Source organism: Mycosarcoma maydis, chromosome 22, assembly GCF_000328475.2.
Source record: "Mycosarcoma maydis chromosome 22, whole genome shotgun sequence".
Taxonomy (NCBI): domain Eukaryota; kingdom Fungi; phylum Basidiomycota; class Ustilaginomycetes; order Ustilaginales; genus Mycosarcoma; species Mycosarcoma maydis.
Genome location: NC_026499.1, coordinates 125,496 through 138,740, shown reverse-complemented (window position 1 = coordinate 138,740; position 13,245 = coordinate 125,496). Strand labels below are relative to the sequence as shown.

Below are 13,245 nucleotides of genomic sequence, written 5' to 3'. Positions count from 1 at the left end.
AAGATTCAAGCACGAATGCGGGTCATGGATTTGACGGTGGTCGACAAGTGGCATGTTTCAATAGCCTTTCTCGGGGTCGACTTTTCCGAGCCAATGCGACTGCGATGGTTGATCTTGCTGGTCGGCTTGGAGCGACTCGACCAGGGTTTCGAGGTTGGCACGGATGCGGTGAGCGAGGAGGGAGCCTATGAGTTTTGTGGGTACGGCGGAATGTTGGGTGACTAGAAGTTTGGCGTTGGTGATGAGCATCTGCATTTGGTCGAGTTGATGTGCGGGGGGCGGAGTGAAGACGTCAGCGGCCGCAGCGTGGAGCTTATTTGTGGATAGTGCGCTGATCAGGTCGGGAGTATGGACGATTTCGGCTCTTGCGACGTTGATCAGGATGGCGCAAGGCGAGAGCAACGAGAAGAGCGAGCAGTTGAAGAGGTTCGAGGTGGCCTGGGTCAGGGCGCAGGCGATCATGATGATTTGTGCGTCTCTCAACGAGGATACGAGGTCGGAGCGCGATGTGTTGGAATCGAGGCAGGTGATGGTGCAGCGAAACGGCACGAGCATGGTGCAGAGGTGTTGCGCGATCGAACCGGAACCGACGATCACGACGCGCTTTGAGACGAGAGAATCGACGTGTTCAGGTGTAGTAGAGCGACAACTGATACGGCGCAGCAGCGAGAGCGTGAGTGCGAGCGCATGCTCAGCACACATCTCGCCGAAACACCCCTTGCTGCAACACCACACGATCCTACGAGCTCGCAGCTCGCGAATCAGTGGCACAAACTCATCCACTCCCGTCATGGGCAACTGCACAAACCGAATCGACCGACATTCCAACAGGATCCTACGTAGCTCCGACGACGTATCGCCCAGTCGCGCCGACGGAAGCCACAGAAGCGCCGTGGTCGTCGGCGTAGCGCAAGCTTGAATGCTAAGCTCGCTTCGAAGCGTGGTCGGAAGCGAGGCAAGCAACGACGATACGCAGAGGCACGTCGCGCTTGCGTCCGAAGGCTGGATAGCCAGATTGATCATTGTTGCAAGCGCAGCCGAACGCATGAGGGGCCAGCAGGACCACACCAGGCGATGCAAGCTTATATATCCGTGTTGCTCCCAACCAGACGTGTTACAAGCACAGACGGTTCGCAGCACGTGCTCTGCATTTCCACACCTTAGTGACGGTCAACAATGCACCGGCCAAGCTCGCGCTCATCCACGCCTTGGACACAAGCTCACATCACCACCAACCATGGACAATCTCAAGCCCAACCTCGAACCCAACCTCATATCACAAACTGCCAACCCCACTTGACTTTTATCACGTCGATTGTCTCCAACACACTCAATTCCGGCGGCGCACTTGCCGACGCATTTGGCCGAGTCCTGCAGTCGTCGGTTGGCGTTCCTGCACCTCACGCTTGGTAAGCGTGATACGCTATATGTTTCCAATGAAATGAATTCATCTCGCACCCGACAGTGCAGATTTAGTGCTTGTGTTGGGCGGGTCGCGCCAGTTACTCGCCAGTTGACTGCCGACGTTTGGGCATGCGAGTGGAAACCCACGCTTTTGTCGATGGTCACATTTAGCTAGCACGCATACAGTCAGGCTGGTGTTGGGCGGTCCATGTCCGACCAGATGAAGAGTTCACACGTGCGCGAGGGCGTGCCAACGCAGAGCGCGCCGTGCTGCGAGAAACACCAAGTCACAAGCGCCAAATGAGAATCACAGAGAGACACATGTATTTCCACGAAACCAAGCGGAGCTATACATTCCACGCCATGCCACGCCACAGGAGCGTGAGAGCCAAGACCAACACCAAACAGGTGCGCAGACCTAGGAAGAGATAGCACCTGTCGAACTCATTCCGGCAATCGCACTGTTAGTCAAAGCCCAAGACTCGGTATCGCCATCCAAGCTCCACATGCTGATACCGGCGATGCCGGCGGCACTCGCAAACGCACCCTTGTCAAAGATGGAACTGGTATCGTCGTACGTGATCACTCTGGACGCATCGCTCAGGTAGGGAGTGTCGGAGCAGTCGTCCCAATACTTGGTGAACCCACCGGCGCCGTCGAACAGGCCGTCCGCGCCGAGCTTGAGTGCACCCTGTGAGACGAGCGTTGAAAAGTTGATCTGCCCCGACGATGTGGATCCGTCGGAACTGGTGAGTTTCGCAGCTCTGCGTTGCGAAGAGGAAGAACGCGAGCGCGAGCGCGTGCGAAGCGTCTGCTTTTTCGACGTGTTGATGTAGCCGTATGCTGGGATACCGAGTAGGATCTTGTCTCTAGGCATCCCGGCTGCCGACCATGCTTTGACGCCCGCCGCCGCATTTGCACGTGGCTGGGTGGAATTGCCACACAGATTCGCCAGAGGCGCGTTGGGTCCCGGATTCGACGACGATCCCCACACGTCGTAGTTCATGATCATGATGTAGTCCATGGCAGCTGCGGCGCGCGCAACGCTAGCGACAGGTTGACCATTGCTTGCCATCCACGGCGTGTGTGCCACTGCACCCGTGATCAGCGCTCCCTTAGGCAACGCCGCTCGAAGTTCAGTGAGGAATGTCTGGTAATTGCGCGTATCGGAAGCGTCGAGCAGATTTCCCGATCCTGCCTGACCTGGATACTCCCAATCCAGATCAATGCCGTCCAAGCCGTACTGGTTATACGTCTTGACAATGTTACTGATGAATGTGGCGCGAGAAGCCGCGGTTCGAACCGCGGGCGAAAAGTAGGTCGATCCACCCCATCCACCGAGCGAAAGCATCGGCTTGGCATTGCCCGCCTTGGCTGCCTTGACGAATCCGCGCAGCAGGTTGCCCGAAGGATCCGTAGGGATCCACAGATCAAACTCGGCTGTAGGCAGAGCAAACGCGTAGTTGACAATGTCGAATTTGCTAAAGTCAATCGAAGTGGCGGGTAGAGTCGAGGCTGTCCAATCCGCCCAGTAGCCAGCCATGAGCTTATTCGTGGACGTGCGTGTCTCGTTGACGCTCTTGGTCGGTGAAGGTGGTATGGAAGCCGAGGTGGATGTTGAAGAGGATGCTGATGCTGCTGCTGAAGCGGAAGCGGTGGTAGGCGCTTTACATGAGCCTCTGGTGCGTTTCGTTTTTCTTGACGAGCCTGTGCCGAGCCGACTCGGACGTTGACGCGCGAGCAAGCGTGCAGAAGGGACTGCCCTCCTCTTCCGTTGGCTGCCTGGCGCGCTGTTTCCGAAGAGTCTCTGCCACAGAGATCGGCGTTGAATCGAGAAACGTCCTGAGGAAGATGTCGAGCGAGCCGATGCGGCTCGGTCAGCTGCGAAACTCAACGTTGAACTCGAGTCTGCATACGACGAGCCTGCAACAACTTGTCCGTTGGCCGTTCTACCGAAATGTGCCGATCCATCATTGTTCAGCGCTGCAAGTGACGAGGTGAAAAGACTGGCAAGCGCCAGTACGCCGAGTGGGAGAAGCTTCATCGTGTCGAATAACTCCTAATGTGTGCGAGTGGAAATGCCCAAGTGTGTTCGGGAAACCGAGGTGTCTGACTGTCGCGAATAGGGTTGACCTGCAACCTAAGAGTCAAAAAAGGAAGGTAAAGATTGACAAAAGAGAGTGCTGATAAAGACGAGAGAGCCCTACGATCGATCGACGATGGCGTGAAAAGACGAAAAGATGAGCAAAGGACACCTGTTCCTTTGGTATGCTTTTCCAGCAAGAGCAATCTAGCTCAGCTGTTCTCGGGTAGTGTAAAAAGATGAGACCGATCAACGGTGCTCGTTGAGAAGAAGTAGAAGGGGAAGAAGAAGAAGGAGGAGGAGGTCCAGCCAGCGCAGATGACGACAACTAGGGTACGTGATTGCGAACGAGATGGATGAAGAGAAGAGGAAAGGAGAGAGCATGGACACTGGACAAAGAAGAGCGAGGCAACAGCGATGGGCTGCCATTGCTCGCTCAGCTGCGGGCTTCCAGAACGAGAATGCGCTCAGTCGTAGCTCAGGCGAGGAAAAAACACACACTCACGCCAACTACCACCTTGCGCTACGGTGACATTGTGTTGCTTGTTGTATCCACGCTCGACAAGGCTTGCACGTCGGCATCCCGGAGAACCTACGTCCGGCTCTGCTCTGTATGCACCTTTTTCGATACGGCTGCCTACAGTTTGCTTCGGCAATGGAGCACACAAGACACAAAACTTTGCGAAAACCAAGCTATTCTTGGCAAGTGGTGCGAGTATCTAAGCTTGTTCGACAAACGTATGAGCACATGCTACGCGGATGTCCGGCGTGTCCACGAGGTCAGGCAGCCGTTGCATGCATAGAAGTTACAGAAACAAGAGTGAGCGAGAGATGGGCAGTCTGGGCGTCAAATGTTGAATGGGGAGCGCCGACCGAAGGAAGAAAACCTGGCCGACTGTAACACGAGACATATCATAAACTCGTCACTATCTCGGCAGGATGATTTGAAAATTGAGCGGCCCACAGACTCGGCCGCGAAAGGCGATAGCCAGAGCGAAGGAAGCTCAATTTTTCTGGTTACAGTTTCTCGTACTGGCAGCTGTGGATGAGCAACTGACAATGACATTCGAAAGACGATACGAGATGTATGACGGATGAACAAAGGGAACCACGAACGGGTCAAGCAAGATTCGTGTTGATAGACGCCGCGCTTTCTGACAGACGGCTTCAAACTTGGCGCAGCAATCACAATCACGAATGTGAATCACGAATCACGAATCACGAATCACGACTCGTGAATCAAAGTCACGAGTCATGAGTCGTGAATGTCAAAGTCAACTTGCCGGATAGCAATCTAACATTGATGGCCGAATCGCCACGCGCACGTCGCAAGGACGGGGGATACGTGATAGCGTCACGAGGCCTTTGATGCCTGAGGTTCGCATCATTCGTGATTCACGATTGTCTCTTCTGATCACGAATGGTGGGGTTGAATGGGTTTGATTCACAAAGAAAGGGACACGCCTCGAGGCGCTCAAGCGGTGATGACGTCCATGCTGGCGTAACACTGAATAGCTGATGTAATCGTGATGTTGCGAATGTTTCACGCGAAATCAGTCACAGAGTTGTGAGTGTGCGCACTTTTCAGCAAGATGGTGGGAGACATTTCACGCTTTTGTTCACAGAGCATTGTGAATGGGTGGGCTGGCAGTCACACGCAAGTCTGTGCTGTCTAGCTCGGGGTACATTTACGATTGGGCGATACGATTGTTTGGGTGTGCGTGGCATGGAAAGGGCAGTTGGGGTAGGTAAGGGTTGAAGGTGGCGAGTGAATCGCGAATCGCGAGTTTTTGGCGACGCTGCACTCGACTGTGAAAGCGAGCTTGGCGAGGCGGGGGGGGGGGACTGGATCAGCGTGGTATGCAGGGTCAATCACGAATCACGAGTTCGGTTGGTGTTTGCACACATCGCCCTGTACAGTCTTGAGTCGTGCAGTCACGATTGTGTTGGGTGAACCACGAATGCAGCGGCGTGCCACGGGCATCTGTGTGCAGGGGCATCCATCCACCTGTCATTCGTGATTAAGCCAGAGAGACTGGCGGACAAGATGAAGGCAGCGAGCAGAGAATCAAAGTGCGGGGAAGGGAGCCACGGCTAGAAGCAGCAAGCACACGCACGAATGATGACGGAAACGATTCGTAATTGTCATGGACGCTCTTGTGAATATCCTGATTCACGATTCACGATAGTTCGCGATTGTCACTCGTGACTGTGGTGTCATCGCCAGTCACCGCTCACAACTGCAATTCAAACCGATCAAAAGAGCAAGTCACAGAGTGTCAAGAGTAGCCGGCTGGAGCAGGCTGAGGCTAACCAAGTTAAGAACAGGAGCGGGTGCCGAGACACGCTTCCACTCCAACAACTCAAAAAACAGAGACAAAAAACGAAAGAAAAAGAATAAAAGAAAAATCAACAAAATCAGCCAAACGCGCCACGTACCGCATTCACGATTCGTGATTCGTGATTCGTGATTCGTGATTCGTGATTCGTGATTACCGCATCATCAAATCGTCCATTCGTGATTCCCAATTCACGATTGCCAATAACTTAGTCAATAACTTAGTCAATAACTTAGTCACGAGTGCTATCGTGAATCGTGAATCGTGAATCGTACAGGCGGGAGAAACTGACATGAGCGTGAGAGCGTCACAGCGTCACAGTGTCACAGCGTCGTGCGTGAAAGTCGTGGCTCGCTTGACTTGGTTAATTCATGTTTCTCTTCTCTCTCTTCTTTCACGGCTGTGGCGCCTGCCATTCACGATTTGTGAGTCGAATCCTCCTCGGCCTCTCACGTCTGAGAAGGGATGAGATGTAAGATATGTACATCTCGAGACTGTGACTGACACACAGCCGTCCAAGCATGTAATGGGCTAGTGTCTAGATCTCAACCATCACAATCAACAAGCACGCTTACAACCACGCTTACACCCACGCTTACTTCCACGCTTGGTCGTCGAATCGTTTCCCGCCGCATTCACGATTTTTACTCATCACTGCTGGCTGGCCGTCCATTGCGGCCACATCCTTGACTTTACTTTCTAGCCCTGGCTAGCATCCATCCCCCGACACCATCATCCGTACACATCCACAGCAGCACTTCGATACATGCTCACTCGCACCCGAACCTATCCTCAATAGACAAACCCGATCCACGCAGCGCTTTTCGTCAGCACTCCCATACACAATTGCAGGGTTCTACGCCAGATTCTACAGCGCCCCTGCGCCATCATGTCGACCTCGGTCCCTTTCCCCGCTAGCCAGTCTGCCCAAGCTGGCGACTTTGTAGACGATCTCAAGATCGACTTGCCCCGCAACTCCACCTCTTCCTTGGCCAAAGACGACACGGCGGCCAACAACAGCACTAGCCATCAACCATCCGCACACCTCCACCGCCGTCAGGGCTCGTTCCAAGCCGCTGACAAACCCTCCACCGCTCCAGCTAGCTGGCACCACCATCCCCGGCAACCCGGCCCGCACTCCGAGTCCTACTTCCCAGGTACCTCGACCAACGTCCCAAAGACCCCCAGCAGCCTCTCCGTGCGTGGCCATGGTCGTACACACAGCAATTCCAGCAACGCCTTTTCCGCTCACCCAACTCACCTCAACATCGGTGCCGCGCCTCCCAACGTCGACGGCGCCTCCTTGCAGTCTGCTTTCGGCTCGGCTCACCATCCAGCTCCCAACAGCCTCAGCCTCACCCACCATCCCGCCATGCACGGCCTCGGCATGGGCGGCGGATACAGTGCCGGTCCGCCTAGCCCTAGCACGCTCACCGATGTTATTCTCGGTTTGCACAGCACCTTCTACTCGTGCAAACGCAAACCCGAGGAAGTCAAGCAGATGGTCTCACGCTACTACGAGTCTGGCGCTGTCTTTGAATCTCCTTTGCTCTCGGCACATGGTAGAAACCAGATTGCCAATCAGTTTATCATGGCGTTCGCACTGCCCGGAATGGACGTGCAATCCGAACTGCGCGACGTCATCTGCTCCGATTTTGAGTTTGATGGTACACGCGCCGGTATCATCGACCACACCATCACCGTCACCCTCTTTCCTTCTCTATTTGGCTCCTCCCCAGCCAAGCCTACCCCAAACCCAGGTGCAAGCGATGCCAACCGCACTCCCAGAGCCTCGTATCCCATGTCGGCATCAGCGTATCCCATGACACCACACCCTTTCATTGACTATGGCGCCAGCAGCGTCTATTCGCGTGTTGCTAGCCGTCCACACAGTCCCACAACACCTTTCAGCATCTCGAGCATTTGGGGTGGCTCAAGGCCTCACACGCCCGGTCATGCCGCTGCCACCACCGGAGTACGTCCCCTGTCGGGCACCAGTGCACATGCTATCAATACTCCGCCTAGCGTCAATGGCGAGGATCTCGACGCGAACCCATCCTCGTCAGCGTCAGCCGCCGCCAACGCTTTCCACCACCTTACCAACGGCAGCAACACACACCACTACATTGACGCCGAGGTGTTGCAACAGCAACTTGCCACACGCCCGGCCATCCCTGCCGACGCCTTGACACCCCACTGGACCAGTGAAGGTCTGGGTCGACAGACGCTGCGCACCTTGATTTGGTCGCTCTTCCATCCAAGGGCGGTGCTCCGATCGCTCTGCAGCATCCAGCTGCGCGTCATGAGTCGACTCGAGTTCAACGATGCCGGTCTAATCGTGCGACATGAAGACACCTGGGGGTTGAGAGAGACCATCGAGGGGGCGATCCCTTTTGCGTCGCTCATCTACTCGATCGAGCGCAGATTGGTGGGCTTCCTCGTCTCGTGGGCCATCGCCAAAGGATTCAAAATCTCATCGAGCCTGTTGCGCAAAGCGATACCTGGAGGCGCCTCGTCCACCGAACTCGAGGCGCATGCATCTAGCCATCAGATCAGCCAGCACGAGGCCGAGGCCATGTTCACCCACCCGCACATGCACCAACACGCCTTGGGGCGTGTACCGGGGCGCGAGTTTCAGACCATCTCTCGATCGCGAGCTCCCTCGCCTACTCGATTTCGATTCGGTGGCTCGGACCATCGTTCCAGCGGCGCCACTGTGACGGGCACCCGGTCGCGCGCCAGATCGCTCGTCGGTTCGCACGCACCGTCGCGCGTCATGTCGACCGACAACCTGATGCACCACTTTGCAACGGCCAACGCTGCCGCGCTGTCCTCTTCTGGCTCCGGTGCAGAACCACGCCGGTCGACCGATCTGCCACCAGATTCGAGTGCCAAATTTCGAGAACGCTCGGCTAAGCGCATCGACGGTGGACGAACGACGAGCACCAACTCGGCTCCCCCCACCGCGTTTCCGTCATCTGCGAGCAACGCTGCCAGTCTGAATGGTCACGACGCGATCGAGTTTGGAGCCAATGGGCCTGCTTCGAACTTGGTCAACATGTGGGAGCACTTTTCGGCCCAGTCTCGCCCACACTCAAAGGCCGCTTCGGTCGTGTCCAACGATGACTCTAGAACTACGCTGCGTGCGCCTGACCAGGATCAGCAGTAGTGCAAGGCTCGGTCTCAGTGAAGAAAATCGCCTACAGTTTTGCATCATTTCTACACATACACACGCCCATTCGCATTCGTCTGTACACATACATTCCCTTCCTATCGTGAATGTCCGTTTTGGTCGCCGCTATCTGAGTTGCTCGTCGCTTCCACCATTGAGTTTGATGGTCCAGCAATGTTTCCGTTTGGCTGCAAAGGCGGGGTCAGGATATGGGTGTTGCGAGCATCACACCGGCTCTGCTTTCAGCCAATGCAGAATAGAACGACAGCAAGTGGAGGTGCCAGAATGAGGCCCGACGTAAGCAACACGTCTTGGCCTCTTGCTGTGATTTGCTGTGCTGGTCCATCGTTATTCGTCATTCGTCGTTCGTCTCGGTACTTCTGTGATCGACTGTCACAGCTATACAGTACGCTCAAGGACACGGGTCGACTAAGAACACAATCACGAATGACTCGTGACTGGATTGAGCAGCGCAAGCAGGCGCACTGGCTAACTACAGATTAAAGATTTGAAATGCTGGAAAATGTGAACGAATGAGGGAAACTGACAGATTGTTAGGTCGGTCTCTCAACTATGCGCCTGTCATAGGTGAATTCGATTCACATTCGTGATTCGTGATTCGGATTTTAGAGAATCACGAACGGCCACTTTGTTTTTGCTTTTTGCAAGCACCTCGCCTGTCTTCCATATCGCAAGAGAGAGAGAGAGAAAAAGAGAAAGAGAGAGAAAGTGTGTGTGTGTATGTATATGTGTGTGGCGCCTCCACGTCTTTCTCTGACAACTCACGACTGAGCACAGTCGTCATTCGTGATTTCCGCCCAAAAATCCAGACGAAAGCGTGAAGCACCAAGGCGACACAAGACACGAGAGGAACCATCGACGATCGTGACTGAGCTCGAGCCAGCGAGCGGATGGCTGTTGGACGAGAAGCACAGAATGACAGAGAAGGTGTCTCTCTGCTCCTGCATTCCTTCTTCTTTGCTTGCGATCATCTTGATTCAGTATATGCCATCCCATTCGCACCAGATCAACATCAACCACTCGCATCTTGGCGCTCGATCGCAAACATCGGCATTGGCTCCTCTTTCACAACCATGGCGGCCGCAGAGGATATGAAGGTCGACCAGCCCGAACAGGGCATCGACGAGGGTCTCTACAGTCGCCAGCTCTATGTGCTTGGTCACGATGCAATGAAGCGCATGGCTGCAAGCAACGTCCTCGTCGTCGGTCTTCGCGGTCTCGGTGCTGAAATCGCAAAGAACGTCGCCTTGGCCGGTGTCAAGAGCATCACCATCTTTGATCCTACCCCCGTCTCCATCTCGGACCTCGGTACGCAGTTCTTCCTTCGCCCAGAAGATGCCTCCTCGCGCGTTCGCAGGGACCATGCCACCCAACCTCGTCTCGCCGAACTCAACACGTATGTACCCATCCGCGTCCTTGAAGACAACGAGCTCAACCAGCAGATTCTCTCGCGCTTCCAGGTCGTCGTCATGTCCGATGCCCTCTATGCCGAGCAGCTCCGCATCAATGACATGACCCACGCCTCTTCTACCCACTTCATCTCGGCAGAGGTGCGCGGTTTGTTCGGTTCCGTCTTTACCGACTTTGGCCCCAAATTCCTCTGCAACGATCCCACCGGCGAGCAGCCCTTGTCCGGCATGATCGTCTCCATCGCCAGCGAGGATGAAGAGGGTCTCGTCACCACGCTCGATGAGACCCGCCACGGTCTAGAGGATGGTGACTATGTCTCCTTCACCGAGGTACAGGGCATGGACGCGCTCAACGACAGCCAACCTCGCAAGGTCACCGTCAAGGGCCCCTATACCTTCACCATCGGCAGCACCAAAGGTCTCGGCCAGTACAAGCAGGGCGGTATCTTCAAGCAGGTCAAGATGCCCAAAGAGATTGCCTTCAAGTCGCTGCGAGAGAGCGGCAAGCAGCCCGAGTTACTCATCGCCGATTTTGCCAAGTTTGACCGTCCTGCTGCGCTCCATGCCGGTTTCCAGGCGCTTTCGCACTTCGAGCACCAAAATGGTCGACTGCCTGCGCCCAGGAACGCACAGGATGCCGATCTGCTGCTCCAACTCACCAAGCAGATCGTCCAAACTTGTGGCCAGGATCCTGCCGACTTGCCCGAAAAGGTCATCCGCGAACTTGCCTTCCAGGCCCAAGGTGATCTGTCTCCAATGGTCGCATACATCGGTGGCTTCGTGGCGCAAGAAGTGCTCAAGGCCTGCTCCGGCAAGTTCCACCCCCTTGTCCAGCATCTGTACGTCGACTCGCTCGAGTCGCTCCCCGACTCGGTAGAGAGCCTTCCCGAGAGCGAGTTTGCTCCCACCAATTCAAGGTACGACGGCCAGATCGCCGTCTTTGGTCAAGCCTTCCAGCACAAGATTGCCAACGCACGTCAGTTCCTCGTGGGCTCCGGCGCTATCGGGTGCGAAATGCTCAAGAACTGGAGCATGATGGGACTTGGCAGCGGGCCAGAGGGCATCATCCACGTTACCGACATGGACACGATCGAAAAGTCGAATCTCAATCGACAGTTCCTCTTCCGCTCCAAGGATGTGGGGCATTTCAAGGCCGACACAGCCGCCGCCGCCGTGGCCGAGATGAACCCGGATCTCAAAGGCAAGATCCATAGCCATCAGAATCGTGTGGGACCCGAGACCGAGGACGTGTACGGCGATGAGTTCTTTGCTTCGCTGACGGGCGTTACCAATGCGCTTGACAATGTACAGGCGCGCCAGTACATGGACCGTCGCTGTGTTTACTATGAGAAGCCATTGCTCGAATCGGGTACACTGGGCACCAAGGCCAACACGCAGGTGGTTGTTCCCCACCTGACCGAGTCCTACTCGTCGTCGCAGGATCCACCCGAAAAGTCGATCCCGGTGTGTACGCTCAAGAACTTTCCCAACGCCATCGAGCACACGATTCAGTGGGCGCGCGAGCAGTTTGACGAGTACTTTCTCAAGCCTGCCGAAAATGTTAACCAGTATCTGTCGCAGCCAGACTACATTGAGACGACGCTCAAGTCGGGCTCGGGCGCCAAGGAGCAGCTGGACCAGATCAAGCAGTACCTGGTCGACGAGCGACCCAAGTCGTTTGAGCAGTGCATCTACTGGGCACGCCTGCGCTTTGAGGAAAACTACAGCAACAATATTCGTCAGCTGCTCCACTCGCTGCCCGCCGATGCGGTCACTTCGAGCGGTCAGCCGTTCTGGTCGGGACCCAAACGTGCGCCCAAGCCGCTGACATTTGACGCCAACGACCCGACGCATCTCGAGTACGTGATGAGCGCCGCGTTGCTGCACGCCGAAAACTACGGCCTCAAGGGCGAGGCGGATGCGGCGCTGTTCCGCAAGGTGCTGTCGTCGATGCAGGTGCCCGAGTTCGTGCCCAAAGACAATGTCAAGATCCAAGTCAATGAGAACGAGGCGGCAACGACGAACAACAACAGCAATGCGGATGGAGACGACCTGACCGAGATCACCAGCAGCTTGCCCGAGGCTTCGTCGTTGGCTGGCGTGCGTCTGCAGCCGATCGAGATGGAGAAGGACGACGACACAAACCATCACATGGACTTTATCACGGCGGCGTCGAACCTGCGTGCGTCCAACTATGGCATCTCGCCGGCGGACAAGCACCAGACCAAGGGAATTGCGGGCAAGATTATTCCTGCGATCGCCACCACCACGGCGCTGGCTACGGGACTGGTCAACCTGGAGCTGTACAAGCTGCTCGACGAGAAAAAGTCGCTGGAAGCATACTCGAACGCGTTTGTCAACCTTGCGCTGCCGTTTATCGCGTTCAGTGACCCGATCGCCGCCCAAAAGCTCAAGTACAACGACACAGAGTGGACGCTGTGGTCGCGCTTCAAGGTGGAGCAGGATGTGACGCTGCAAGAGTTCCTAGACCTGTTTAAGGACAAACATGGGCTGGAGGTGTCGATGCTGAGCTCGGGCGTTTCGATGCTATTTTCGGCATTCTTACCCGCCAGGAAGAGGGAAGAGAGGCTCAAGATGAAGATGAGCACGCTGATCGAGACGGTGTCCAAGAAGCCCATCCCGAAGCATGCGCAGTGGGTGATTGTCGAGATCATGGCGGATGACTTGGAGGGCGAGGATGTCGAGGTGCCATTTGTAGTGGTCAAGGTCAAGTAAGGTAGAAAGCAGAGTAGTCGCCTCTTGTTCTGCAGTTGGTCTTTGCCTCTGTTGAAGGGTGCATGGACTTGAAGTCAACCA

At 55.6% G+C, this 13,245-nt stretch overlaps 4 protein-coding genes across 4 annotated transcripts; 2 read left to right on the top strand and 2 right to left on the bottom strand.

The window, feature by feature from the left end:
* Nucleotides 1–57: 57 nt before the first annotated feature.
* On the bottom strand, nt 58–1,023 carry UMAG_06191 (uncharacterized protein; the record flags this gene model as incomplete). Its single annotated transcript, XM_011394259.1, has 1 exon — nt 58–1,023. One exon carries the CDS (start codon nt 1,021–1,023, stop codon nt 58–60), a length of 966 nt encoding a protein of 321 aa, XP_011392561.1.
* A 799-nt stretch (nt 1,024–1,822) lies between these two features.
* UMAG_06190 (uncharacterized protein) lies at nt 1,823–3,448 on the bottom strand (the record flags this gene model as incomplete). The annotated part of the gene is made up of 1 exon (XM_011394258.1): nt 1,823–3,448. One exon carries the CDS (start codon nt 3,446–3,448, stop codon nt 1,823–1,825), a length of 1,626 nt encoding a protein of 541 aa, XP_011392560.1.
* A 3,267-nt stretch (nt 3,449–6,715) lies between these two features.
* UMAG_06189 (uncharacterized protein) lies at nt 6,716–8,995 on the top strand (the record flags this gene model as incomplete). The annotated part of the gene is made up of 1 exon (XM_011394257.1): nt 6,716–8,995. The coding sequence occupies one exon, from the start codon at nt 6,716–6,718 to the stop codon at nt 8,993–8,995; it is 2,280 nt and encodes a 759-aa protein (XP_011392559.1).
* Nucleotides 8,996–10,092: 1,097 nt separating this feature from the next.
* Nucleotides 10,093–13,164, top strand: UMAG_06188 (putative E1 ubiquitin-activating protein UBA1; the record flags this gene model as incomplete). Its single annotated transcript, XM_011394256.1, has 1 exon — nt 10,093–13,164. The coding sequence occupies one exon, from the start codon at nt 10,093–10,095 to the stop codon at nt 13,162–13,164; it is 3,072 nt and encodes a 1,023-aa protein (XP_011392558.1).
* Nucleotides 13,165–13,245: the final 81 nt, after the last annotated feature.